The sequence below is a fragment of the Chelonia mydas genome, chromosome 2, assembly GCF_015237465.2.
Source record: "Chelonia mydas isolate rCheMyd1 chromosome 2, rCheMyd1.pri.v2, whole genome shotgun sequence".
Classification (NCBI taxonomy): Eukaryota; Metazoa; Chordata; order Testudines; family Cheloniidae; genus Chelonia; species Chelonia mydas.
This window is the reverse complement of record NC_057850.1, coordinates 240991828-241018058: the sequence shown is the minus strand read 5'-3', so window position 1 is coordinate 241018058 and position 26231 is coordinate 240991828. Positions and strand designations below refer to the sequence as shown.

Here is a 26231-nt window from a genome sequence, read left to right as displayed (position 1 = left end):
GGAAAAACAGTTAAAGCATTTGAGATACAAAGTATTAAATAACAGGTTTCAGAGTAACAGCCGTGTTAGTCTGTATTCACAAAAAGAAAAGGAGGACTTGTGGCACCTTAGAGACTAACCAATTTATTTGAGCATGAGCTTTCGTGAGCTACAGCTCACTTCATGGGATGCGGGTTTTCATTTTAACAACATCTTTCCCTTTCCCTTTAGCTGAAGAGAATTTAGAAGAAAACCTCCCTTTGTTTAACAGTCTCTTAGATGGTATCGAAGATGGTAATAACTGTTCTTTTGAGGAAAAGAGAAGAAGTTAGTTGAGCAGGGATAGTGCTGTTGTTGCAGCTGTTATTAAAGTCCGATCGTGTTGTCTAAGAAGACAAGACAAACGGAGAAAAAAGAACAGCAAAGATAGAAAATGCAGCTTCTGTCTCTGGTGCTGACTTGCACTTGCAATCTCACTGCTGGAAAAACACAGGCACAACAGATGGTCTTGTCAGCTACTCTGAGACCTGCCAAACTTGTACAAGCATCAGGCTGTTTAGGGCATTGCTTTTAGCTGATTCTCTAGTCACAGGCTTAGAGCAGTGTTGCAAAATATGTATTCTTGGGCAGCTAAGCTAGACTCTCATTAGACAGAAGGAAACAAGAGAAAGATAGTAAAGAGGCAAAATAAGATAGGAAAGGAAAAGGACACATGGAGGAGGAGAAGAAACAACAAAGTTTCATATCCCAGGTGGTGACTGGGATTTAGCTGAAGGTGGTGGAAGTGGCAATTTCATCTGGGTCCCTCTCTCTGGCCTGGCTTGGTCAGGACATTTCTCAGGATTAAGAAGAAGGTGACCTGTGGCCACAAGAGATGGTGGGGAGATGTTGAGGCTCACTTCAGTAGCCATTTTTTCTCCTACTTTCTTTAAGAACCCCAAAAGGGAATGCTGGATGGAATAGCCCATCCCCACATTATTTTGTCCACCAATTAGGCCTAGTTTTCAACACATCAATTTTGGTTCACTGATTTCTGGTTCCACAATTCTCTTGTTTAACAAGCATGATCTTAACAAATTTGTAGGCCCAATTATCACAACAGTCCCTGCTACATATAGTTTACATTGCAGTATGAACAGATAAGACAGACAGGATGGGAAGGGAAAGGGGGGCACAGAGAGGTGAAGTAACTTGCCCAAGGTCACAGACCAGATGAGTGCTGGGTACACAGCACATGCCTTGACTCTCAGTCCATACCCCTATCCGCTAGACAATGCTGCCTCTCCAAATTGCACTGGGGTTTTGAATATCTTCTCACAGAGTGACAGCAGCTCCTACATGTGGCTTTCAGTTTCTGCTGATATAATCTGGATGTCACTGTTGAGAACTATCATCTAATGGCAGTAGTGGCGATTCTGTGATTTACTCTGTCTACCACTGATGAGTACAACAGTATATGATTTTGGCATTTGCATATCATCATACTCTAACATGTGGCCTTAAAAGAGCTCCAACCAACCAGACCAGTCTAAGGATGGAAGAAGAGACTGGACATTGGTAGATATGCCAAGCGTCATGCAAAAATATACAGTCTGATATGCTGGCTTTACCTGCAGGAATGCACCACCACAATAAGTTTGTTTCTTTGTGAGCTGTGACGAATTGTCAACTGAATTTGCCCTAATGGAGACTGTCCCAGAGTTGTTCCACTGTGAAAAGAAATAGAACATTACACGCTATATAAATGGCATATAAAAGAACAGATCAGTTGAATTATATATGCAGAGTAGAATGGTGGTTGTGCTTCTCCACACTATCTTTAGTGAGAAGCATGAAGATCCTTTGAGAACTCCAAATACAGAAGAAAAATAAAAGGAAATTTAAACAGCACTGAGGACTATTTGCTGCAATCCTCATTAGTCTAATAGAAACAGTGTAGTTATTAAACATACTAGATTTCACATTAAGTCCTTTAGCAGTCAACCCTGCCTTTCACCTACTCATAAAGACCAGACTCAACATAACTGACTTTGTTACATTAATATTAGTAGGATCCCATGGAAAAGTGGGCTGCAATTCTCTAGTCCATAATGAACTAATATTATATGGGCATTATATGGGCATATCTTTAAGTGTGGTTATGGTGTGAAAGATAAATGTAAAAATGGTACCTTCTTATTTGACCTATCTACTTATTGTAGGTCTTCTCATTTGCATTCTTGCTTACTTTATTGACAAAAATAATGATTTCATTCCTTTTTGCACTGCAGAGCCAATATCGCTATGGAGCGTAAGCTGGAATTTATTCTACCTCGTACATTAACAAATTTAACAACTAAATTCTAATTGCAGAATCTTTCTTTCTGGGGAGTTAGGAAGCAGAAAGATCAGAGACTGATTTTCAAACACCAAGCTGCAGTCCTGGCAGTTAGAAAAATCAAAATGAGTAGGCTCTTCCCTTTTGATAGTGGTACTGACAGTGCTTTACAAGAGCAACTTAAGTGTATTGCAATAAACAAGTATTTAACACTCTACTTTTCAAGTTGTCGCAGTCTCTGACGTAGCTCCTGCGTGGCGATGGGCAGCGATATGTCTGAGGCTATACTTGGAGTTGGTTCTTTGACTGAGAGGTGGCTGGGAGAATAGGTGACGTTGGAGGCAAGGAGACTGGAGGAGCTTCGGTTGAGATCTGTTGGCCACTGGGGACTGGCATTAGGAGGATGATTTTTTTCAGCTATATCAGTCTTTTTATCACTCTCGGTCACTGGGGAAGCTGGAACAGGTTTGTGTGAATCAGCTGGTGGTGAAACAGGGACCTGAGGCTTAAAAGAAGCTTTTCTTGAGTCTTTGGAAACAGACGGCCTCTTTACTTGAGCTGAGTGTTGATGATCTGGAGACCGCTCTGGCTTTTCAAGAGACAGTACCTAGAGGCAGTAAAAACATTAGTGCTCTGCATGATAATACAGAAAACAAGAATACATATTTATTTCTACCAGATTTTTGGTAAGGTAACACATTTTTGGCATGCTTTTGTGCCTTTATTTAGCATTAGTCTAACTTTTATTCATGCTTGCTGTAATGGGAATACTTCCACACTGCAAAGCACAACACCTGGTTCTCTGTACGGAAATTGCATATTAAAATTAATGAACTATTAAAACTACTCACTATTTTCCCCACTCATCTGGCATTTTCATCCTCATTATTCCTTCCCACAATATGGCAACTGCTGGTGCAAGAATCGTCTACTCTGCAGCTCTTGCCATCTGGAAAGCCTTCAAGTAGCTTTCTGCCTCATCTCTTTTCAAATTTCATCTTACATCAGATTTTTCTTCCTTCTTGTCCATATCCCTTAATTTCACTCTCTTTAGATGTGCATTTCATGTATTCATCAATGTACAGTATATTTGCTCCAGAATAGTCTAATTTATCCCCAATTTTTTATATTTAACTCTGCAAAGTATTTTGGGGATACAATCTGTGTAAGAGATACTACCCAAAATAAAGTTGGATTTGAATGTATTGCAGTCTACTGTTAGTTATGCAATGTGCGGGGACAGAGCTTCCAATTCATCAGGCCTCAAAACAGGGAGATCACCAATGTCCAACACAATGCACATCTACCCAGCTGTCTGCAACTTTATTTTGAAGTCACTTTTCTATGCCATTGACAAGCTGAGGACAACTCAGCACTGGACTAATGTTACAGAATACGCTTTTTGTAATTCTCAGTCTACATCATCAACAACGTTAATCTCTACCCTTCCACAACTGAGAACAGCACACAGTACAATATGTTGTCCTTCCTTTAAAGCCAGAAAATACTGGCTACATGCTATCTCAGCTCAAACATATCCTCGGTAAAAACCTAGTGCTGCCATATATAAAGGGTAAAAAAGCTGAAAATGGCTGAGAACTTTAAAAACTCGGCTATTACAGACTGCAAATCCCAGTGATGATTCAACCCAGAGATATGTAAAACAAAAGCAGCTCTCGACCATGGTTGTAGTTGTTTCCATCACTTCACACTGACTCAGACATTCTAGGTTTCAGACGGACACACAGAAAGTCCTGGAATCTTATTATATACATGAATTAAAAAAGACCCTTATAATACCCTGAGTGCCATCTTCATGTTTATGGTGCTGTTTGGACCAGAATTGTTAAGCTGGAACCGCTGATGCATAGTTAGATCTTCACTTGCCAGCAGTTGGCTCAGAGGAAGCTTGAAATTTCCCAAAGAACACTGATGTTGTTCATCCTTGACCTAGAGCAATACAGAAGACAACATGCTCAGCTTTATGAAAACACTCAGAAAAAGAAAATAAAGTTATAATTTTAATGACAAGTTTTCATCATGATTAGATATAGTTTGCCCTTAACCCAGATTTGGTGGGTCCTATATTTATAGGTGTGTCACTGCGGCAGGAAATATCAAAGAACCTTATGTGTTCAACATCCATTCACTCTCATCTTTACCTTCATTAGAAAGAAAAGTCTAGCCTGAGCACTGATGCAAATAAGACAGAAGACCAATGATAATAGTTGTGTCCAGTTGGGTTGAAGACTAAATTTATAACGCTAGAGTTTTCTGATAGTCAACTATATCAGACAAAAGTGAACTCAACAGTTAAGGAACAGCATTAACTCAACATTCCCCATCTTCTCTAGATCCCTTCAGCTGTCCACATGAGGCCTCAAAAGCGTGAAGGGGTGTAATAGCTGGCCAAAGTAGGGAAGATCTCATGGAGAGAGCAACATGAAGGACCTGGGCATGATAAACAGAATAATATTGCTTCTGTAAATTAGTGTGTTATTGAAAGAGCTGCTTGTTACGACTCAAGCATCACAGGATGATTAATTTAGTATATAAAAATGTGAGACATCACATTTGGTATATAGTTGGCAAGGGGAGTTTAGTTATAATTATTTTTTCTCCCTTTAACAAGCAAGCTCTCACAAAAGGTCATCTTTATGCTAGTTCTTAAATATTGTTAAAGTTTAAATTGTAGCGCTTGTTACAATATCTCCATGATGTCTGGCTTGTTAAGAGCTTGTGAACTATGGCTGCTAATCTGCAATGCTTTAGCAAAAAAGAATACATGAGGACAAAGAGATACCACACCTCAACTTCAAGGTCCTGCCGTTTGGGATTGTGAATGAAGAAAGTGAAGTGTTCCTCCCATACAGGTTCATTGGTCTTATATCGAATCTGAAGGGGAAAAAAACCACGTTACATGTGGAGCATTTCTCTCAAACAAAGCTGGTGTTGAAGATGTCCTCTGTTTATACAACAATCATGTTATGAACTTTATCTACCCATAGGGGTGGCAAATGGGGTTAGCTCAAAGCACATATAGTTCAGTATATGTGCATGTAGTCTATTTAATAAAACTTATTCTTAGGGCTTCTGTTTTTTGGAGTTTGTTAAATTTTTTAAAATATTTTTGTTTTTTAGGTAGATGTCCAAAAATCGGGGAGGAGGGTGTTGAGGCTTGTATATACTTTGTATATGCTGTATTGAGTTATGTATAAAGTTATGTATAATTATGCATATTATGTAAATGTAGAAATGTTACTCATTAGAGTAGTACATACTGTAATGACTAATCTCTTTATAATGTTCCTAGTGCACTTTAACGTAGTACTGTTTCAAACAGCATTAAAGTGCACTAGGGAACCTTTAGTGCACATCAGCAGGGTCTACAAAGACCAATTAATGAGCAACACATTACTGCATTTTAAAAATCACACCCCTGAAGTTTGCATTACTGCTCAGTGTAGACAAGCCCTTATATACAATTAACATTTCTGGTGTTTTTTGACTCAACATTGATTTTTATTTATTTACTTATTATTGGGGATGTTTTATCCATGTATATCACTTAAGACCTAAAATTAGAAGTCCTACTTATTTTGTAAGTTACGTGGACTGACAGTTCCACATTATTTCAATGTACTATATTGTACAAAGTGTAATTCCAGTTGATGAACCTCCACCCCAGGTGGTGTTGGTCTGTGAACAAAGTAACTTCACCATAAGGTTCCAACTTATCTTCAAACTGGTGATTGTTCTTTCCCAGTCTTCCTCAGTGTCAGTGGACGCACCAAGACTGGATGACACAACAAAACCGAATATCACTACTTCCAGTGACTGGTGAAAATTGCCATGTCATTTCCAGAAAGCAGCATTTTTTTGGAAAGACTGACATTAAAAAGGGCTGTTATGTGGAGTTCAGGTTAACAATGTACCCGTGATCTGTTTGTTAATATTCTCCTCCAGTTCTGAAATCAATATCTATATGAATGTTGCAAGTACAACATGCTGTCGGTCTTCTGATAAAATTTTCAATAAGATATGTGAACATCGATATAAAAAGGCAACCACCACTGGTAATGTGATCTCCAGTTTGGCCCATTGCATCTTTTGCTTAAAAATAGTCAGTTCCTTGTATTTATCTCACTGCTGTGTTGCTAATATTTGTCATTAATTTATTTGTTTTTATTTAAAGAAATTTTAGCGCTTGGTCAATATTTGCAGAGACTGAAGTCCTATTTATCTATAGAACTAGTTTAGCACATCTTTACAATGCAAGCTTCTATACTTAGTTCTACCAATGTGCTCTAACCCCAACCTGGAGAGAACACTGTTAGTGACATGAGAAGGTTACTCACCCTGTGCAGTAACTGAAGTTCTTCAAGATGTGTGACCCTGTGCGTGCTCCAGTTCAGGTGTTGGTGCGTCCCTGCGTCATTGATAACAGAATTTCAGCAGCAGTGCCCTTCCGGGTATTGTGCTGTCCCCGTCTTTCGGCATCATTGACACCTTATCCAGCACGCATGACCTGACCCCTCACAGTTTCTTCTCTACCATAGAGTCCATAAATTGAACTCCGAAGTAGAAGGGAGGAAGGTGGGTAGTGGAGCACCCACAGGGACACACATCTCCAAGAACCTCAGTTACTGCACAGGGTGAGTAACCTTCTATTCTTTTCTGAGTGCTGTCCCTATGGGTGTTCCACCTCAGAGGACTGTAGAACAGTGCCTCACATTGAATAGAAGGGGCTTCGGAGTTGTCTGCATAATTGAAGAAAGCACTGTTAGACCTAGAAGTGTCACTGAGCCTGTGCTCTGGGCGATTGTGTAGTGTTTTATGAACCTATGTTCAGAGGCCCAGATGGCAGATCTACATATGTCTATGAGTGGTTGTCATAAATATAAAGGGAAGGGTAAACCCCTTTAAAATCCCTCCTGGCCAGAGGAAATCTCCTCTCACCTGTAAAGGGTTAAGAAGCTAAAGGTAACCTCGCTGGCACCTGACCAAAATGACCAATGAGGAGACAAGATACTTTCAAAAGCTGGGAGGAGGGAGAGAAACAAAGGGTATATGGGTCTGTCTATATTTTGTCTTTGCCGGGGATAGACCAGGAATGAAGCCTTAGAACTTTTAGTAAGTAATCTAGCTAGGTACGTGTTAGATTATGATTTCTTTAAATGGCTGAGAAAAGAATTGTGCTGAATAGAATAACTATTTCTGTCTGTGTATCTTTTTTTGTAACTTAAGGTTTTGCCTAGAGGGGTTCTCTATGTTTTGAATCTAATTACCCTGTAAGGTATCTACCATCCTGATTTTACAGGGGGGATTTCTTATTTCTAATTACTTCTATTTCTATTAAAAGTCTTCTTGTAAGAAAACTGAATGCTTTTTCATTGTTCTCAGATCCAAGGGTTTGGGTCTGTGGTCACCTATGCAAATTGGTGAGGCTTTTTATCCAACATTTCCCTGGAAAGGGGGGGGTGCAAGTGTTGGGAGGATTGTTCATTGTTTTTAAGATCCAAGGGTCTGGGTCTGTAGTCACCTAGGCAAATTGGTGAGGCTTTTTTACCAAACCTTGTCCAGGAAGTGGGGTGCAAGGTTTTGGGAAGTATTTTGGGGGGAAAGACGTGTCCAAACAGCTCTTCCCCAGTAACCAGTATTTGTTTGGTGGTGGTAGCGGCCAATCCAAGGACAAAGGGTGGAATATTTTGTACCTTGGGGAAGTTTTGACCTAAGCTGGTAAAGATAAGCTTAGGAGGTTTTTCATGCAGGTCCCCACATCTGTACCCTAGAGTTCAGAGTGGGGGAGGAACCTTGACAGTGGTATATTGTTCAAAAAGGCTACTGTGGTTGCTATAGATCTGGTAGAATGAGTTCTGATCCCCGATAGGAGTTGTAAGTTGTTTTGCTGGTAACAGAGGTGAATGCACCCTGAGATCCATTTTGATAGCCTTTCTGGCAGATCCTTTAGAACATTCCATGGTGGAAAGGAAAAGCCTTGGAGATTTTCTGAAAGGCTTAGTTCTGTCAAAGTAGAACGCTAGTGCGCGTCTGATGTCTAGAGTATGTAGTAGAGCGTTTTCTGCACTCTCGTGAGATTTGGGAAAGAAAGCAGGGAAATGGATTGGATGGTTTATATGGAAAGAGGATAATATTTTGGATGTGGTCTCAAGGTGACCATGTCCTTATTGAATATGGTATACAGTGGACATGCCACAAGAACCCCTATCTCACAGACATGACAGGCCGATGTAATAGCGACTAAGAATGCTATGTTCATTGATAGGTGTGTCAGTGAACATGTTGGTAAGGGTTCAAATGGAGACCCGTTGAGACATCATAATATCAGATTCAAGTCCCAAGGTGGTGTGGGAGCGCATACTTCAGGGTAAACATTCTGAATGCCCATAAGGAAGCATTTGGTGATTGGATGTGCAAATAGTGATGCCTTGTCAATCTTATGATGCTGCAAGCTGTACTTTGATCGAGCTAATAGATAACCCCGAGGGTTTTAGCTCCACGATATAGACCAGTATCAAGGGGAGAGATGTGGTAATTGTTGTAACATATTTGCCCTGACCCCACCATATGGAGAATCTCTTCCACTTCTGAAGGTAAGTCTTGCATATGGTTGTCCTCCTACTGTTTAGTAACACGTGCTTAACCTGTTCTGAGCAGGCTAATTCATCATGATCGAACCATGTAGGAGCCTTGTCTTCAGCTGAAGTCTATCCAGGTTTTGGTGGTGAACCTGTCCAGTGTCCTGTGAGATGACTGCATCTGATGTGGTAGAGTGCATGATGCACATACTGCCATCTGCAGCAGGTAAGAGTACCAAGTCTGTCTTGGTCATGTTGGGGCTAAAAGTATGACCTTTGTTTTGTTGGTACATATTTTGAGTATCAACCTTGATAGACCTATCAGTGGAAACGTGTAAAGAAGTGGTGCTTCCCATTTGAGGAGGAAGACATCCCCTAGCAATCGGGGTCCCAGACAGGCTCTTGAGCAGAATTGTGGGCATCTGAAATTTTGTGATGTCACAAAGAGGTTGATGGATGGGTGGCCCCAAAGTTGAAATATATTTTGGAGGACTACTTTGTTCAGTTCCCATTCATCATCGTGGGAGAATTCTCTGCTCAATATGGCTGCTATAGTGTTCTGACAGCCTGGAAGGTAGGAGGCTGAGATGCTGATATTGTGTTGAATGCACCTATTCCACAGTTTTATGGCCTCGATTCATAGGTACTGGGGGGCCTGCTGCAATGCCTTCTGTAGGTAGCCCAGGGGTCCCAGTGAGGCCATTACATGAGGAATGGCATGGTTGGGCCATCCATGTGTGCCCATACCATGGCTGCATGTCCTGCCTATATTGAGGCCTCAATCTTAGGGTATGTCTATACTACCCGCCGGATCGGTGGGCAGCGATCGATCCAGCGGGGGTTGATTTATCGCATCTAGTCTAGATGCGATAAATCAACCCCAAAGCGCTCTCCCGTCGACTCTGCTATTCCACCAGGGTGAGAGGCGCAGGCGGAGTCGACAGGGCTACGGAGCTGACTGCAGTGAGTAGATCTAAGTACGTCAACTTCAGCTACGTTATTCACGTAACTTAGATTGTTCCCCTCCCCAGTGTAGACCAGGCCTTAGGTTGGCGTTTGTCGGTTGTGAGGAATGTTGCCAAGAAAAAAACACCCTCTTCCTCATTATCTTCCTCCTCACTGGAGAATGGAGGTGCTATTGGTGATATAGGCTATTCCGGTACTGTGCGCACCAGAGAGCTGTCAGTGCCAAAAAGTGGTGATTCTGGCATGGATGATACTAACATGTCCTTCTGATGGAGAAGGTGACGCAGTACTGGTGGTTTCGGCGCCGAAGTGGTTGATGCTGGTGGATTCAGCGGTGCAGTCGACAGTGCTGATGGATTTGGCGGCAATTTGGTCAGTGCCGATGGCATCACTATTGTCGCGGTGCTCGAAGCTGATGGGGCAGATGATGGTGGCATAGCCCGTGTTGGCAGTTTCGTCTCCTTAAGTGGTGTTGCTGCTGCTGCTATGGAGGATATAGGCTTACTCCTGCCTCTTGTCTCCATGCCTGGGTACTGGCGATTAGCAGAGACCACAGTGCAGGTGGTGCTGGAGGATCCCGGTGCCTGATAGGTATTTACCTGCGGCGTGTTCAGTACTGAGGAGAGTGATCTGGCTGGATACTGTTTATTTTTGGTAGGCTCTCTCGGAGGAGAAGTTGCTGCTCATTTCCGCACTGATTTTTTAGAGGAGTGAGTCTTCCTCTGAGCAAAAGTGAGGTCTCCAGGGATCTTTGTCCGGAGGGGGTCTGCTGCCCAGGGTCGAGGGCCAGGCGCAAAGATGACTCCATAAAGATGAGTTTGAGGCACATATCCCTGTCCCTCCTAGCTTGAGCCTTCAGTGAGCGCATTTCTGAGGGATATGTGACTCACCCAAGTAGCGGAAGCTGCATAAGTGTTCGTCTGATATGGGCATGGCATCCCGGCATGACAGACAGCGCTTAAATCCTGGTAAACAAGGCATAACTGAAAAAGTGACGGTTCATTCCAGGTATAGACACTAAAACAGTCTATGAAAAAGAAAACATTTTTTTAAACTGAAGCAGAAGAGAAGAGAGGAGTTAAGTAACTGACTATTAACTATTTTAACACTAAAACAAGCTAATGTTGTGACACTGCTGGGACCTCCGTCTCTGGCTGAAGACAGTTGAGAAGGAACTGAGGGATTCAGGTCGTGTGTGCTTGATGAGGTGCCAATGGTGCCACGAGACGGGAACAGTGCATATGTGACCCAGATGGCACTGCTGTTGGAATTCTCTAATCAACAGCGCAGGGACGCACCAACACCTGAAGTGGAGCACCCAGAGGGACATCACTTGAAAAAGAACAGCTGGTTCTGATGATTATTATTTATTTATATTACCACAGCGCTGAGGAGCCCTAGTCATGGACTAGGACTCCACTGTATTAGGTGCTGTACAAACACAGACCAAAAAGGCAATCTCTGCGACAAAGAGTTTATAACCTATGTTCATGCTCATTCAGTCTCTGGCCTCTCTCTGAGAATGCCAGTAAGGATGCTAATTAGTGCCAACTGTGGGGGTGGTTTTTGGTTAGTTGGATAACTGGACATTAGACTGAGTCCACCAGCTCATTTCAGATAGATAAGACTTGAAATTGACTTTTGGTTACAACTTGCACTAGGGGCTAAAGGCTTGGTAGTCCACTGCCAAGCACATATAGTTAAGGACCCAAATGTCTCTGAAAGAGCTAAATGTTGAGAACAGTAGCTTACCTTACTTTCTTGTGCCTTGTGTCCAACTGACAATAAGACAAGAGGGTTGGGGTTGCTGTTTATCTTCTTTCCTGACTGATAAAGAGAAGAAAGTGTAAACTTCATCTTAAGAATATGCTATTACATTTCCCTCTACTTCAATTTCACTCCAGTATTTAATACCCCTCAGCCTTTGAACCCAATCTGTTTTTTTAAATATCAAAATTGTATGTACTCTGCCATAAGCATTTTTACTATCCTCAGTATTTAACAGAAAGCATGATCTGCACACATTTACATGGTTGGTGGCTTCTTAGCTGCTTAACATACAGCAACAATACAGACTCACCCATCCATAGTAAACTAGTTTAAGAACAGTGCTACAAGCAAGTTGGGGTTTCAGAGTCCTTCCAACTGTTGTTCTCTCGCTACCCTTTGAATGAAACTGTTTGGAAAAGGGCAACCTCCCAACCTTGTAATGAGCATTACAACTGACAGAGTGTCATCAGAACAACAAAATGAACGTTGCGGTTTGCATGCTGATGGAAGATATGGAGAAAGTGCCAACTCAGGAAGTTTACTTTATGTACAATGCTATTGTATAATTAAACTGGATTTAATATCAGGTCATCAACATTTCTCCTTTTTGGGTGGGAAGAATGAAGGTGCACTGTAATGTACCTGATAGGTATTTCTATAGTTTACCAAATACTCTTTATTAGAGAATCAATCAACTCCCATATCTGAGCCTAGCTCACAGCTTCATAGTATTAGCTCAAACTGTAAAAATAAACATTAATTTAAAATCAAACTATATAAAATAGAAATATTTCTAACCATGTATTTCCATAACACATTTTAGATTGGCCTATCAAATAAAAATTTAAGCCAGAGAGAAAAGTTAGACATAAACGATAATCATCTCAAGAGGTTGTTAATGCAATTTAAGAAAACAGTATACAAGGTTAATTTATTTTAGATTTTACCCAAAAGAGATTAATGAGATTAGACATAAATTAAACAGAAAAGTTAGTTGAACCCTACTTAAAACATGTAAGGTCACAAAAATGTACTTTATGATTGAATCACTACTCTTGTTTTGAACTTAAGTATTAAGAATCAGTTCATGTCTCATATTAATCTTCTACATCTCATACTTCCTATGTTATGACATGATTCTTATCAGATACATTTTGCTTATTGTCAGAATTTCCTTTAAAGCACAATGTTAAAGGAGTATTCCTTTCATGGACAAATGCTCAATTTCTGTTTTTAAACTTTAAATATTTAGTCCCACCCAAAATAGTTGGGATGTAAGTGTTCAGGGAATACAATGAAAACAAGATTAAAATCCATCAACATAGTTAAAGAATGCTATCTGCAGACTTAAATAAGGAAGATTTATTTTGATTTTTTTTTTGTTTCACAAAATGTTGCCTAAAAATGTATTTTCTTTGTTGAAAGATGTAAATAACAATAGCAGCATTAGCAAAAATTCTTATAACTAATACTGACTACACAGTGGCTTTACGTAATCATTTTAGTCCTAATGAAATAAATGATATTGTGGGCATGCGTGCGCACCCACCCACCCACTTGCCTCCATAATAGATATCTTTGGCAGGTTGAATTTACTGTTCACAGGAATGTCAGCATCTAAACTTGCAAACTGCTATTTCAACAAGTTTTTCCAATTTCCACCTTATATTCATGCTGTTCTCAAATTATTCTCTAAATCTAATCTCTGGACTTTACATGCAATATGTCTGGGCATAATATAATCTATGTGTGTTTATGTATTTATGACCCAAAGAATTTTTATAAAAATCAAACCAAGGAAAAGAACATTTTAAATGCATTATTTTTTAAACTTTCTTTCATGTAAGAAACAAATAAAATATAATGCAAGACAAGGATACATTCAGAATGTATTTAAAGTGTATTGACACGACATTAATTCAAAATTGACATGCAACTCCTTAATAGAGAAAATTAGTATTTAAAGTTCTCTATTTTTAGAACAGTCACTAAAGCAGAGATTCTTAAAGATTTCAGAAATTAACAAAAGAGAGACTGTACTTTTCATATCATGGTGTCAATGAACACAGTTTTTAAGAACTTGTATATATAAGTCTTATAATGAGGTGGAGCTCAGTTTCTGATACATCTCCTTAACGCTTTGATTCTCCAATCAGAATACTCATATGCTTACAGTTAAGCAAGTACTTTGTTGGGTTGGGACAAGAGTGCTCAACATCTTGCAGGACTGAGCCCTGGATGGAAACTGACAGCTTCTAGGGAAAACATCCAACTGAAAACGTACCTTAGAAGCCCAACAGGACTAAAATATTGTGTTTATTACCTATTTCTGAATGAGTAACCAAGTCTTATTGGGCATGTGGGAGGTGTCAGCTTTGCTAATGAAGTATTATTTTAAATCAGAATTCTAAAGCCAACTATGCATCATTTAGTTGATTTAGAGCCTAAATTCTCACAGACCAAAATACTCTGTTTATGTCTTGACCATGTCATTTACTTCTTGGTGCTAGGAATTAAATATTCTGGCACTAAATGCATTGCTGACAATAGAACTTCCATCCACTTTTGGCAGAGACATGTTGCAGACATTTGTGCGTTTTCAATTAACTTTGTGACCTTAAATGGAAAACTGTATTAGTTTTACCTTTAGGGCTTTCTGAACAGCAGCCTTCTTCAAGCCATCAGGGTTAAAGTTTAATGGATTATTCTTTTAAGTCAGAAGAGAATATATGAAGGGTTAATAAGTTGTGCAATGAAGCGATTACACTAGGTTAATTAATTAATGACATGACACAAATAAAGAAATTCCCCCCAAAACAATGAAGCAAGAATAACCAAGTAGAAGTTACTTCAAAATAGCTCAATAAAGTCTTTTGTTCTTCTCTCCTCTTCTACTACAAGTAGTCTGCTTTTAAAATACACTCATTTTCTTTCTATCCTTTTATATTCTCCTGTATCATTTCTGTTAATATACAAAAAGGCACCCAGGTTTACTAAAAGGATTATATGAGGTGCTGCTTTTCCCAAAAGCCCTTTTATACATTGCTCTTTCCTATTATGGGAAAATATGTTTTTTGAAATACCACAACACAGAAGCTGACACAAAGAAAGATAAATCAAATGGGGATGCGAGAGAGAGTGCTTTTATGGGAAAATAAATATATAATTATTCCTGATATTAATAAGGCTTAGTTCATTGTAAATGTAAGCATTTTCATCTTCTTTTCTTGTTCTTCCTTTTCTTTGCCAATAGACCAATGCAAATACCTTACATGCTACTGGGAATGCAACATATTTTACTAGTTTGAACTGAGGATGTGCAAATCTATCAGCAATAGAAATCTGAGCAGATTTAAGGAATGACAATTCAGCCCTCTGACCATTTTCCACGAACTAAACAAGGTTTCTCATTTTACTTCATTAGTAGTCATATTAACCTTGAAGTAATGCAAGCAAACTGTAAAACATAAAGGGAAATTTGCATTGCCACCAACTCAGGAGGGGGTAATTTTAGGAATTAAGTAAAGGGTATTTAAATAAAGGAAACAAAAGCCTTCCAAGGTTTTGTACCATCCTATTGATATTCAAGCACAATATCCCACTGATTGCAATGGGGAGTTCTGCTTAAAAAGCTGGGGCATGTGGCAGCCCAGGAATTAGCACTAGCAGCTTTTCAAACATGCCACACTTAAGACAGGACGCAATGCTACCAGTACTTTGCCAAGAGAAAATCTGTCTAAAATTGAAATGCACTGCTGACTAAAATTAAGTGTCAGTTCTTTCTGAAAAGAAGAAAAAACAAATTCTTTAATATTCTTGTTGTGAAGTCATTGGCCATATCCTGGCTTAGGAGAGCATGTGCTATAGTATTCCTGGCATTGAGTTTAGATGTTTGTGTTTCAGTATGAATAGAAATGATCAAGGAAATGACCAGAGATCAATAAATCATGATAAAAAGAAAAAAAGAATTGTGGTACTCTATAAAGATAAGATACTATATTCTTACTTAGTGGGATGATATTAAAGAATAGCCAGTTGTTTATGTGTAGATGTACTTCTCTGAAAATATTATACTTCATAGATCCTCAATTCTGACTTTTGGACACATCTGTTGTTTTTAGCAGCTCATGTAACTTGGCTTTCAGTGAAACAGTGAATATTTTCCTCTCCAACACTGTTCTGGGCAACAATGTAACAACTTTCTCATACATAGCTACACTGTAAATTATAAAGAGCGTGTGAGACAGAGAGGACTACTAATTGAGATGCCAACCTTGATCTGAGACTTGTAGGAATGTTTATGAAAAAAATTAGGGAGGCATTTGGGTGCTTGGACATCTCTCTCCCGCTCCCCTCCCTGCAGAAACTGGGACATCTCTCTCCTCCCTTCCTCTCTCCTCAGAGAAACCAGGACCTCTCTCCCTCCTCTTCCCTCTGGCAAAGGAGAGTGGACAAAGGACCCAGGCTTACCCCTGTTACGCCCTGATCTCCATCCCAAAACAGGGAGAAGGGAGGATTCGCCCTAGGAAAGCTGCAGTCCTGTGCCACCTAGGGCCCTTAACTACCTTGGCCAGTCCTGGGCCTGGACCTCCTTCCCAGGTTGGTCCTTCCTCCTTTTCCACCTTCTCTATTACATTCCCTCTCTTTTCAATCACTTCCTCCTCCACTGAAGACTATGCAGTGAGGGTTCATGGCAATCATCAGTGGTGCTTGGGACACTGGATTCACTGCCCAAGCCACAGGCTGTGTGCTGAGCTCTAATTGACCCTCGTGGACCCTGCTGGCATACTCTAGGTACCTAGAACATGTTAACGTAGTCCAGCAGGGTCCACACAGGGCAGTGAAGAGTGCAATATGCAGCCTGTGGCTTGGGTGGTGAATCCACCCATTCCAAATCACTATGACTTGCCTACTATCAGACCCTCGCTGTGTAGTCTCCCTCACCCTAGCTGGAGGTCAACTAATGCCTTGAAGCATGACGACTAATTACTTCTGTATCTCATAAATCCTTCCTGTGGTCTCAAATGTGGTTCCAGAAACTTCTGAAGCTCTGAGAGCATCCTTTCGTGATCTACGGAAAATACTGACCTTGGCAACAGTTGTATTGAACTCGGTGTGACCTGTACATGACCTGTACAAAATCAAAATCCAAAGGCAGACACATTTGCAACCCAGTACTCTGAGCGAAAAAGGACACTGCATGTCAATACTAATGATGGGCACTTTTGAAAATTTTACCCACTAAGTGACTTATAAGCTGAGTCCCATTTTTGTAAGTGTCTTGGGCACCTAAGGCACTTTTGAAAAGGGATTTAGGCTTGTTAGTCACCTAGCTGCTTTTGTAGATTTTATCCAGTGACTAAAAGGGAGATATACCTGGAAGAGATGTCCTATGTGAAGTCACACACTAAAATCTAAAAAGAAGCAACAAAAATAGAAGCTTTCGACCAAAATTTAACATTAATATTTCCTTTACATCTTGTTTTCAGGAGTAGAATAATTTTTATTGAAGAAAACACCAATTACCTTGAAATTTTAGTACCAAGAAAATATACTATAGTATATGTTTTTATGCTTAGGCCTTTTTATTTGTAAATTTAGATATTTAATTGTATTATAGATTTTATTAGATGAAGTGTAAATATTTATGTACAGTTCATATGATTTGGTATTTGAACCTTAAACAGAAGGATATTAATTGAAAGGACCAGGCAAACAGCTGTCTTTTGGTCCATCACCATTGTGTTTGGCTTAGATCAAATAAGAGACCACCAGCAATACTTTAATCTGCACATCCTCCTAGGCTTATTCAGCTCTCTCTGAACCTGAATACACACATGGCTTCCAAACTCTAGTTGTTTATAGCAGTGTGTGTATTTAAAGAGTGTGTGTAGTGTAGCTACAGCCGTGTCCATCCCAGAATATTAGAGAGACAAAGTGGGTGAGTAATATCTTTTATTGGACCAACTTCTTTTGATCTTCTTCAAAAGAAGTTGATCCAATAAAAGATATTACCTCACCCACCTTGTCTGTTTAAAGATTTTGTCAAAATACAAGACTATTCAAATGCAAAGGCAGCCATCAGTTTTCAGTGAACCCTACAGCGTTCAATGCAATCACAAAGTACTTCTGTCTATACTACCACCTATGTCAGTATAAGTTATCTCACTCCGGGGTGTGACTAGGCCACCCCTCTGAAGGCCATAAGTTACGCTAACCTAAGCGCCGGTGTGGACAGCTCTATGTCAATGGGAGACTTCTCCTGCCGACATAGCTGCCGTCGCTTGTTGAGGGTGGATGAAGTCAGTCAATGGGCGAGCCCTCTCCTGTTGATTTAGAGTGGCTCCACGAGAGAGCTCACAGTGGCACAGCTGCATCGGTACAGTTGTGCTGCTATAAGCGCTCTAATGTAGCCATAGCCTTAGTGAGTGATGGTCCCCACTAAATGGGGCCATTGCTGGCTAACAAAGACTATCTGAAATAGAGAAAAGGAATTGGAATTGGCATAACAAGAATCATAATGGTGTGAAACAGAATTTACAATCGTCTTTGGAGTTTGGGGAGCACAAAGAGCTACAAAGAACTTTTTATCAAAACCTGAACCAGGTGAGGGGAGATTGCAAGTTCTCATAAATACTGCTATATCTCATTGTAGGACTGTGAGAAAGGAGGTTGGCTGTGGATGGTTTATCATCGTTTCATTTCTCTGGTACTAAAAGTCAACATTTCGTCCGCATTCTGCTGACACAGTATGTATTTTATTACTCCATGAATCTAACAATCTAAGTAAAAGCTCTTACTAGTTAATAACCTACACATCTTGGATTTCTTATCATAGAACATAATTTACTTACCAGATATGTTATAATAATAAATGAAATTTTAAATGTCTAAAATGCAATAAAAAGGCAGCACAAAAACAAACGCACACTGGTTGAAACCATGCAGCAAAACAAATTGCATGCTCTGTCATTCCACTATAGAGTCAGTGGCTTTAGTAGAACTAATCCACACTCTGGCAAGTAAACAAAATAAACATATATATAACACCAGAGAACTCACAAATAGTGCTCTACAGAGTGAGGTAGTGTTTTCACAAAAGACTAGTCCCGATGCTCTCCTTTCTTTTAAGTATCCACACCCAAAGTTTCCCTCGTAGATACTCTTAGGAAGATGGAAATGGAAGGAGAAAGAGAGTGATGGGATTGTGGCAGAATGAATGCACAAGCAGCTTTACTATACAGGAAAGTTAAGGAAAACAGTCAAAAGATTCCAGAATAACTGCAAGATGTAACATAAGTAAATGTTTCCCATCATATATTTTTTCATCAAGTAATCCCACTTCTTTAGCACTGCAAGGCAGGTGTTTTTCAAAGTTATTTGTGTATTTAAACTATATCAATACATTGTACTTGTACAGTACAGTAACCATGAGAGGATCCCTCAGTGATCTTCAAACATTCTCCTGGCTTACCCTGGATATTCCACATTTATGTTTTAACATGACAAGTCCTACTAAGTACGTGAAGAATGACAAGCCCTCTTCTATGCCATTTCCAGTGTAAGATAGCACGCATCTAACATCAGTCTTTGTGGAGTCTGAAAAGTTGAAGATCTTTTTCCTCAAATGCAATGCTTTGTAATTCACAACGGGAAGGCAATACCATTAACAAGCCATCTTTGAATGCAAAAGCGACATTTCTTTATAGAGACAGCTATGTCTAAGGATTGAAAAAAATGTTGTTAATGGAAAGCCTTCTGACTAAAACTAAATGCCTCTGACTGGGATTACCTACAAAAACATGTGGGTCTGACACCAATGCCTTAGATCTGAAATGTACTACTGATCAAGGATGGTATAAGTAAACTTTCCTTGTTCTGCATCACTAATAGCTGTCAATGCTGAAGAGATTCAGTTTCCAACCAACAATTACACAAAATTATTCCATTGATAAATATTTGCACATTGAGAAGAGTCGGACGCCTTTCATGTTTTGTCTTGTAAATATTATTTCAAACCAGAATTAGGGTGGACACATAGAAGACAATTTGCCACCTTTGGACAAATTTCCAGAGCAGAAAGACACTCTTGTTCTTTCCCTTTTCCTCATATAAGAAATATTCCTGCTAGAACTTTCAAGATTGTTATTATAGTAGACTAATTTGGCATCTATAACAATCTTTTCAGTCTCTCTTTAATTGAGGTCTTTCCATATCACTAATAATATTTTTCACCCATCTGTGAATTTTTTCAATTTTTGTTGTATCATTTTTGCGATAGGGTATCCAGGACTGAACATAGCACTGTAAAGGAGACCGTACCATTGATTTATATAATGGCATTTTTAATATTTTCAATTCTATTTTCTAATCCACTCCTTATGATCCTAAAATTTTGTTTGCTTTTTTGGCAACACTGCAGAACAAGCTGAGGTTATCGCTGAACTGTTGGCAGCAACACTCAGGTCTTTTTCCTGAGTGGATAGCAATCCTCAAACTGCAATGCAGAAAGGGCAGTCATATGCTCTGGACAGGCAGTATATAGACAGTATCAGCCAGGGCCTATTTTCCTCATTAATGGAGTTAACTAAAGAGAAGGCAATCATGTTTGTACTTGGGACAAAACTTCACTTTATTCTAGTACTGAGGAATCAGTGTTCCCTATCAGATTATGCCTTGAGATTTTACTACCATATAAAGATGAATGCTACCAACTCCTACACACTGAGCTAAAAATATTGTCTCAAAGAGCAGGCAAATCTCAAATTTATTCCGAGATATAATTTTTTTAAAAGACTCAAATTCTAATCTGACCTTTTTGAGGGAAATAAGACTAAATTAGATGAAGCTATTGGATGTTTACAGGAAGCAGGAATATGAAGAAGTCAGAGTTGAGGCAGATTCCCCAACAAGTGCCTGGCTACCTGCTGGGGAAGCTGCACTAGTATGGAGAAGCAGAGCTTTAAGGAAAGGGGAAATAGAGAAGTAACAGATTTTGTTGTGTTTTACAATATTTTCTATACATACACACACTCAAAACTTGGTTCTAATTTGAGTAAAATCCAGTAGTTGAATAATTATCCACAATAGACAGTAGGGTACTATTTCTCAAAGACAAAAGTAGATGGTAGACAAATACTTTCCTAAGTGCTGGAGTACTATACAATAAAATTAAACTATATAGACAGATTCCAGAGACTTCCTGTTGAGTAACAGGGGTAAATTCTATGTGGATTTATGCCCCATTCATTTCTAATGAAGTAACAAGGTAGCCTCAGGGTGCAAATCCACACATGAAGTTTCCCTTTATAGTTTATACAAACTATCAACACAATTTCCAACCAATTGTTACTTTATAAAAAAATACAACCTATGCTAGAGTATATATGAAATGACTTGTGAAATAATGATGTTTGAGGAAGACAGGAATGGGGACGACTTGTTCAGCATGTTTACAGTTATATTTTCCATCTTTCTATTTAAGCCATATTTTAAGTGACACTAGTTAAAAAAAAGTATTACTTGTATAAAGTTTCACACTTTTATCATACTTCCTTTTCTTGGTTTGAAAACCTTATGGGGTTAATGTTTTAGCCAACATCACAGCTACCAGCTCAACTGGAGGGAAAACCCAATGGTATCCCTCACACTCCAACTTCAGATATCGTTCATTCTGTTCCTGTTATCATTTATAAGTATGAAAACCACTTCAGTAATCTGTGGCCAACTACAAGAAAACCAGCCCTTCCTACCCTTGGGCACCTTTATATATACAAGTATAACTGAAACTAGTGCTCACAGATTTATTCTTCACTATGGAACAGCTCCTAAGCCCAAACACATATAAGTCGGCTTGAACTCAAGGTAATGGGAGCTGCCCACTTCTCTTTTATAGGCTGGTCCATACTATTTTCTTTAGAAAAATATTACATAATAAAATATTATGCCAAATCCATCAAAGGAGCATTCTTTTAAAAATTACCTTGATTAAACAGCAGACTTTATGAAATACAGTTAACTACATTGTACTAATTTCTGAGAGACATGGACCATTACGTTGTACATGGGAAAACATGAGCAAGAGCGGAAAACATGGCATGTGGGTTAGTGAAGCAGTGTGGCATACTATTAAGAAAGAAGTGCTAGAGGGAAGTAACAGCCATCCAAGGCAAGGGCTACTATCACAGTATGACTTACTGGTAGATTTCTTGCTGAATCCAAATAGAGAATAAGCAATGCAGAAGAAAGCCCATCATTGGCTTGGTCTTTATCAGCTTTAATGCTTGACAGCACCTAAAATTAAAGAATATACACTAAGCATGTTTCTATACATGCAAATAGTAATACAATGTTAGATCCATCCCTGATTATTTTTTTTCTTATGCACAAATACATCAAAACACTTGCTTATAAATAATAGTATTCATAATTAGTAAATCAAATAAAAATGTATATAGTGATAAAAGTTGTAATAAACAATATAGCTGATTTACAAGACAAATTACATCAAGTGTAAGATTAAATAGGAGTTCCATCTTCTTGAAGGTCTTCAGATGATTTTATAGTATTGCACACATTACTTATGAACTTCAAGCACTGCTTTTCCCATACGTTTTCTCTGATGTCTAATATAGCTCCTAATTAAATGCAATTAAATAAAACAAATAGCCAGCAATTTTTGCTAAATGTATCCTATTTATTAATACTCTATATAAGCAATACACTGATAGTGAAACTGTCTCCACTGACAGGAGTTAGGAACTCATTTGTTTCTTATTTCCACATCAGAAGATGCACAAGTTCCTGCTGTTACCTTGGGAGGTAATTTTACAGTTTGGCAGGTAGTTCTTTTAGTATGTTGTTAAACCCTCAAAAGCTAAATTGAATGGATTTCATGCAGTTATATCAAACTAATTTCCTAGCATAGGCCTGAGTGCAATGTATTGGCAGTATTCCCATGATCATGCCTCTTTTACAGCAAACACAAGACACTTCGTATTAAGGATCCTGAAAAACAGAATTTTTGTGGATTCCCAACTCATGGGGCACGTGGCATCTGTCATGTGACAATGGAGATAAATTTACAGCTTCATTAGTAAAGACTTTAGCCTTGAGTCTAAACCACCTGTTGTTCATCGTTAAGTAATCATTCAAACAACATTAACTACTTGTTTGCAATGTTGTTGTAGCCATGTTGTTTCCAGGATATTAGAGAGAAAAGGTGGCTGAGGTAGTATATTTTTAGACCAACTTCTATTGGTGAAAGAGACAAGCTTTTGAGCCTCACAGAAGATGAGCTCTGTGTAGCTCAAAAGCTTGTCTCTTTCACCAACAGAACTTGGTCCAGTAAAAGATATTATCTCACCCACCTTGTCACATTAACTACTTAACTGTCTGTTATCAACCTAGTCCATTAACCTCCTAAATAGAAGAGCAATTCCTCCCTTAACAGAGGAAAGTTGATATGTGTTGATCCAGACAAAATAATATCTTCAGAGAATGCTATTTTTAGATAAATAAACCTGTCTTCTCTAAAGATTTTCTATAGATCCCGAATTCTTTTCTTAATTTTTTGGGGATAAATTCTAAGCCTAAAATGATCTCGATTCTAAACCTGATTTGAGATCAGCTACATAAACACTAAGGAAAGTAGCCGAGAATTCTCAGTGGAGAGCACTACCTTTTATTTTTTCCTCCTTTTGGAGGTCCACCAGAATTTGGTAAGTAGAAGGGTATAGTTTATTAAGATTAATTTTGTTTAGCATTTGATTGACAATTTAGTATTGTTTTAGCTTTTGTTCCTTATGTAGTTTTATAATTATCATGGTTTTCTGGGGATTAACATTTGGCACAAGGTGAGACTGAACATAGTGGCTGTATGAAGGTTCGTCAATTGTATTTTAAAACTTTTTGTATTCAATGTGCCTTGCTGCCATGGCAATAGGCTCTACAGATAACATTTTCAAAAACACATTTAGACACCCATTTCCCATTGAAAGTTAGTGAAACTGAGCCACCTTTGAATATTTTACTCTGGATTAAATTAATAAACAAACATGGAAGTAAAAAGATGGCAGGAATGGTGAAAGCCAATCATAAGAAAGCTTGTCTACAGACCAAAAGGTAGATAACAGCTAACAGCTCTGCCAACAGGCTGGTCTTCCATAAACAAAAAAGATTTGAACATGATGTTGAAGATTCAAGTTAGTGGGCATGATGCTCATCTTTACTTTGCAGTCAGCAGAGACCAAGACAAGTTGTTTACTATCTAATCATGATTAAACCACAAGGTTGTGGCGAGAATCAATTAACACAATTCTTTGCAACCATGCTAATAAATGATAACATACTGTAGTAATATGATCCCAACAAAACTCAGCTTAATCTACAGCAGTCTTGCGTCTCCGCAACTCCAGTCCAGGCTGCCTCCTGATAAGAGACTGTCAGTTTTAAGACAGGTTTCAGAGTAACAGCCGTGTTAGTCTGTATTCGCAAAAAGAAAAGGAGGACTTGTGGCACCTTAGAGACTAACCAATTTATTTGAGCATGAGCTTTCGTGAGCTACAGCTCACTTCATCGGATGCATACTGTGGAAATGGCAGAAGACATTATATACACAGACACCATGAAACAATACCTCCTCCCACCCCTGGTATTGTTTCATGGTGTCTGTGTATATAATGTCTTCTGCAATTTCCACAGTATGCATCCGATGAAGTGAGCTGTAGCTCACGAAAGCTCATGCTCAAATAAATTGGTTAGTCTCTAAGGTGCCACAAGTCCTCCTTTTCTTTTTGTCAGTTTAAGATTTTTTTACGCTGTTTGGAGCTAGAAATAATGTATTTCCCCAGTGATTTTCTCCTTCTCTAGATGAAGATGTACCATTTCCTCCCTTTCTTTCCAATGTAGTAATAACAGACATTTTTATTTTTCTCTGTGCACCAGCATCAATGCCAAATTTGGCAGGAGTCTGTGAATAGCTTTCAATAATATTGGTTGTAGTAATTCATTCTAGAAAGTAGTCATTGCTCAAACATTTTTAAAATTAAATTAAATTTAATTTAATTTTAGTGTGTCACAAAGTTCTGGCTCTTTTCTGGTGACGAATGGTAGATTAAAAAAAGTTACATACAGGACAGTCTTCATCATTTTTTAAAAAGAAAAGGAGTACTTGTGGCACCTTAGAGACTAACCAGTTCATTTGAGCATGAGCTTTCGTGAGCTACAGCTCACTTCATCGGATGCATTTTAGTAATATCAGTTTATTCGCCTGAACAGAGTGTTAGTGTTTCTTTAATAATTACATAGGTAAAAATAGAAAAACAAATAAAAAGTGACTTGTTAACTCTAAGTGTATATGATAATTTATTAAAGTTTGCCAATGCAACCACAGATGGTTACATGAAACAGTGCAGCATATACAACACATCTGGAGACTTTGCCTTCAAGCTAGGCTCATTATTAACCAAGCTATGCCCATATGCTATGTAATTTAGGAACCGAGCACCATTAAGCATATTTATTGCATCTGTTAAGAATATTCATTGTGTCTAATATATCAGGATACTGAGCACCCAAAATCCATAAATGTCTTTAAATACTATATGCAGGGATACTGGTGCACTCTTTATATCCGTTTTTAAAGATATGCTCTTTAAAAAAAAGCTGAATGTTCAGCCTTTAAGGATTATTAGGATCTTTGAAGCTGTTACTATGGGTAGCTCTTTTAAAACTGAATTCCATCAGTGAGAAGTTTCTAACTAGCAATGTGTATTTAAAGATGATCTCATATTTCCACAAAGCTTCAAAATATTTTTAATTCACAAAAAATAGTATAATTGCTACGTAAAAATAAATCCATAAAGAACTAAATTAGTTGCCTGGTGCTACAAGACAACTAAATCTCACAAAGCCATAGTTTTCCTTTAACCATTCTCCCATGATCTTTAGTAATTCTGCTACAACGTCACAGATGCAGCTTGGGTCACAGACAAATCTGACTGGTCTGAAAGGTTCTAAAGCTGTATCTACAGGAGTAACACTACACGTCTCCCCAATCTTATTATATTTAGAGGACTGGCTCATTTAAAATTTTAACAAAGAAAGAAAAGGCAGTGAGATTAGGATAAAGGAACTTGCTTCCGACTTTAATACCTTGTCAAGATTCTCGGCCGTTGGCATCAATGTGAGCCATTCCAGTTTTAAGTGCAATTTTCCTTTGGAGACCTCATCCAGAGTGAACCACTGCAAACAAAGCAAATTAAGCAAAATGATAATAAATAGCTAAGAGTTCACCATTTCATGAACAGCTATCATTACAATTGGCTAATTGACTTCTTTTTAATTGTAAACTAGAATAAATCAAGAAGAGCTCTAATCTGCAGAGTCTGAAAGGTGAAAGGATTCAGAGATGTTATGTGCTCCATTACATAAATGACTAAGATATAACAACACAACTGGTCAGCTCCATAACATAAACTGGCCAGTCATGCAGTCCCAATTTCTTGCAGCACCAAATGCTGTAAATCATTGGGATAATTCTTAAAAAAAAATTTAAAAGGTGTCTGGGAATTACAAACACAATACAATGTTACAGTAAA

At 38.7% G+C, this 26231-nt stretch overlaps 1 protein-coding gene across 5 annotated transcripts in view; it reads right to left on the bottom strand.

The window, feature by feature from the left end:
- Positions 1–26231, bottom strand: part of ESYT2 (extended synaptotagmin 2) — a 144754-nt gene that overhangs the window by 9024 nt on the left and 109499 nt on the right. For 2 of the 5 annotated variants that reach the window (XM_043541545.1, XM_043541546.1), the window contains 9 exons: positions 25786–25875; positions 21829–21924; positions 18694–18795; positions 14276–14338; positions 11614–11688; positions 5105–5191; positions 4097–4246; positions 2515–2903; positions 1590–1688 (listed from right to left, as the gene is read on the bottom strand). In XM_043541545.1, the coding sequence (XP_043397480.1) occupies positions 1590–1688; positions 2515–2903; positions 4097–4246; positions 5105–5191; positions 11614–11688; positions 14276–14338; positions 18694–18795; positions 21829–21924; positions 25786–25875 (1151 nt within the window). The remainder of the gene's footprint in view (positions 1–1589; positions 1689–2514; positions 2904–4096; positions 4247–5104; positions 5192–11613; positions 11689–14275; positions 14339–18693; positions 18796–21828; positions 21925–25785; positions 25876–26231) is intronic. The other 3 variants (XM_007054115.4, XM_043541547.1, XM_027830924.3) reach the window with 2 other exon arrangements.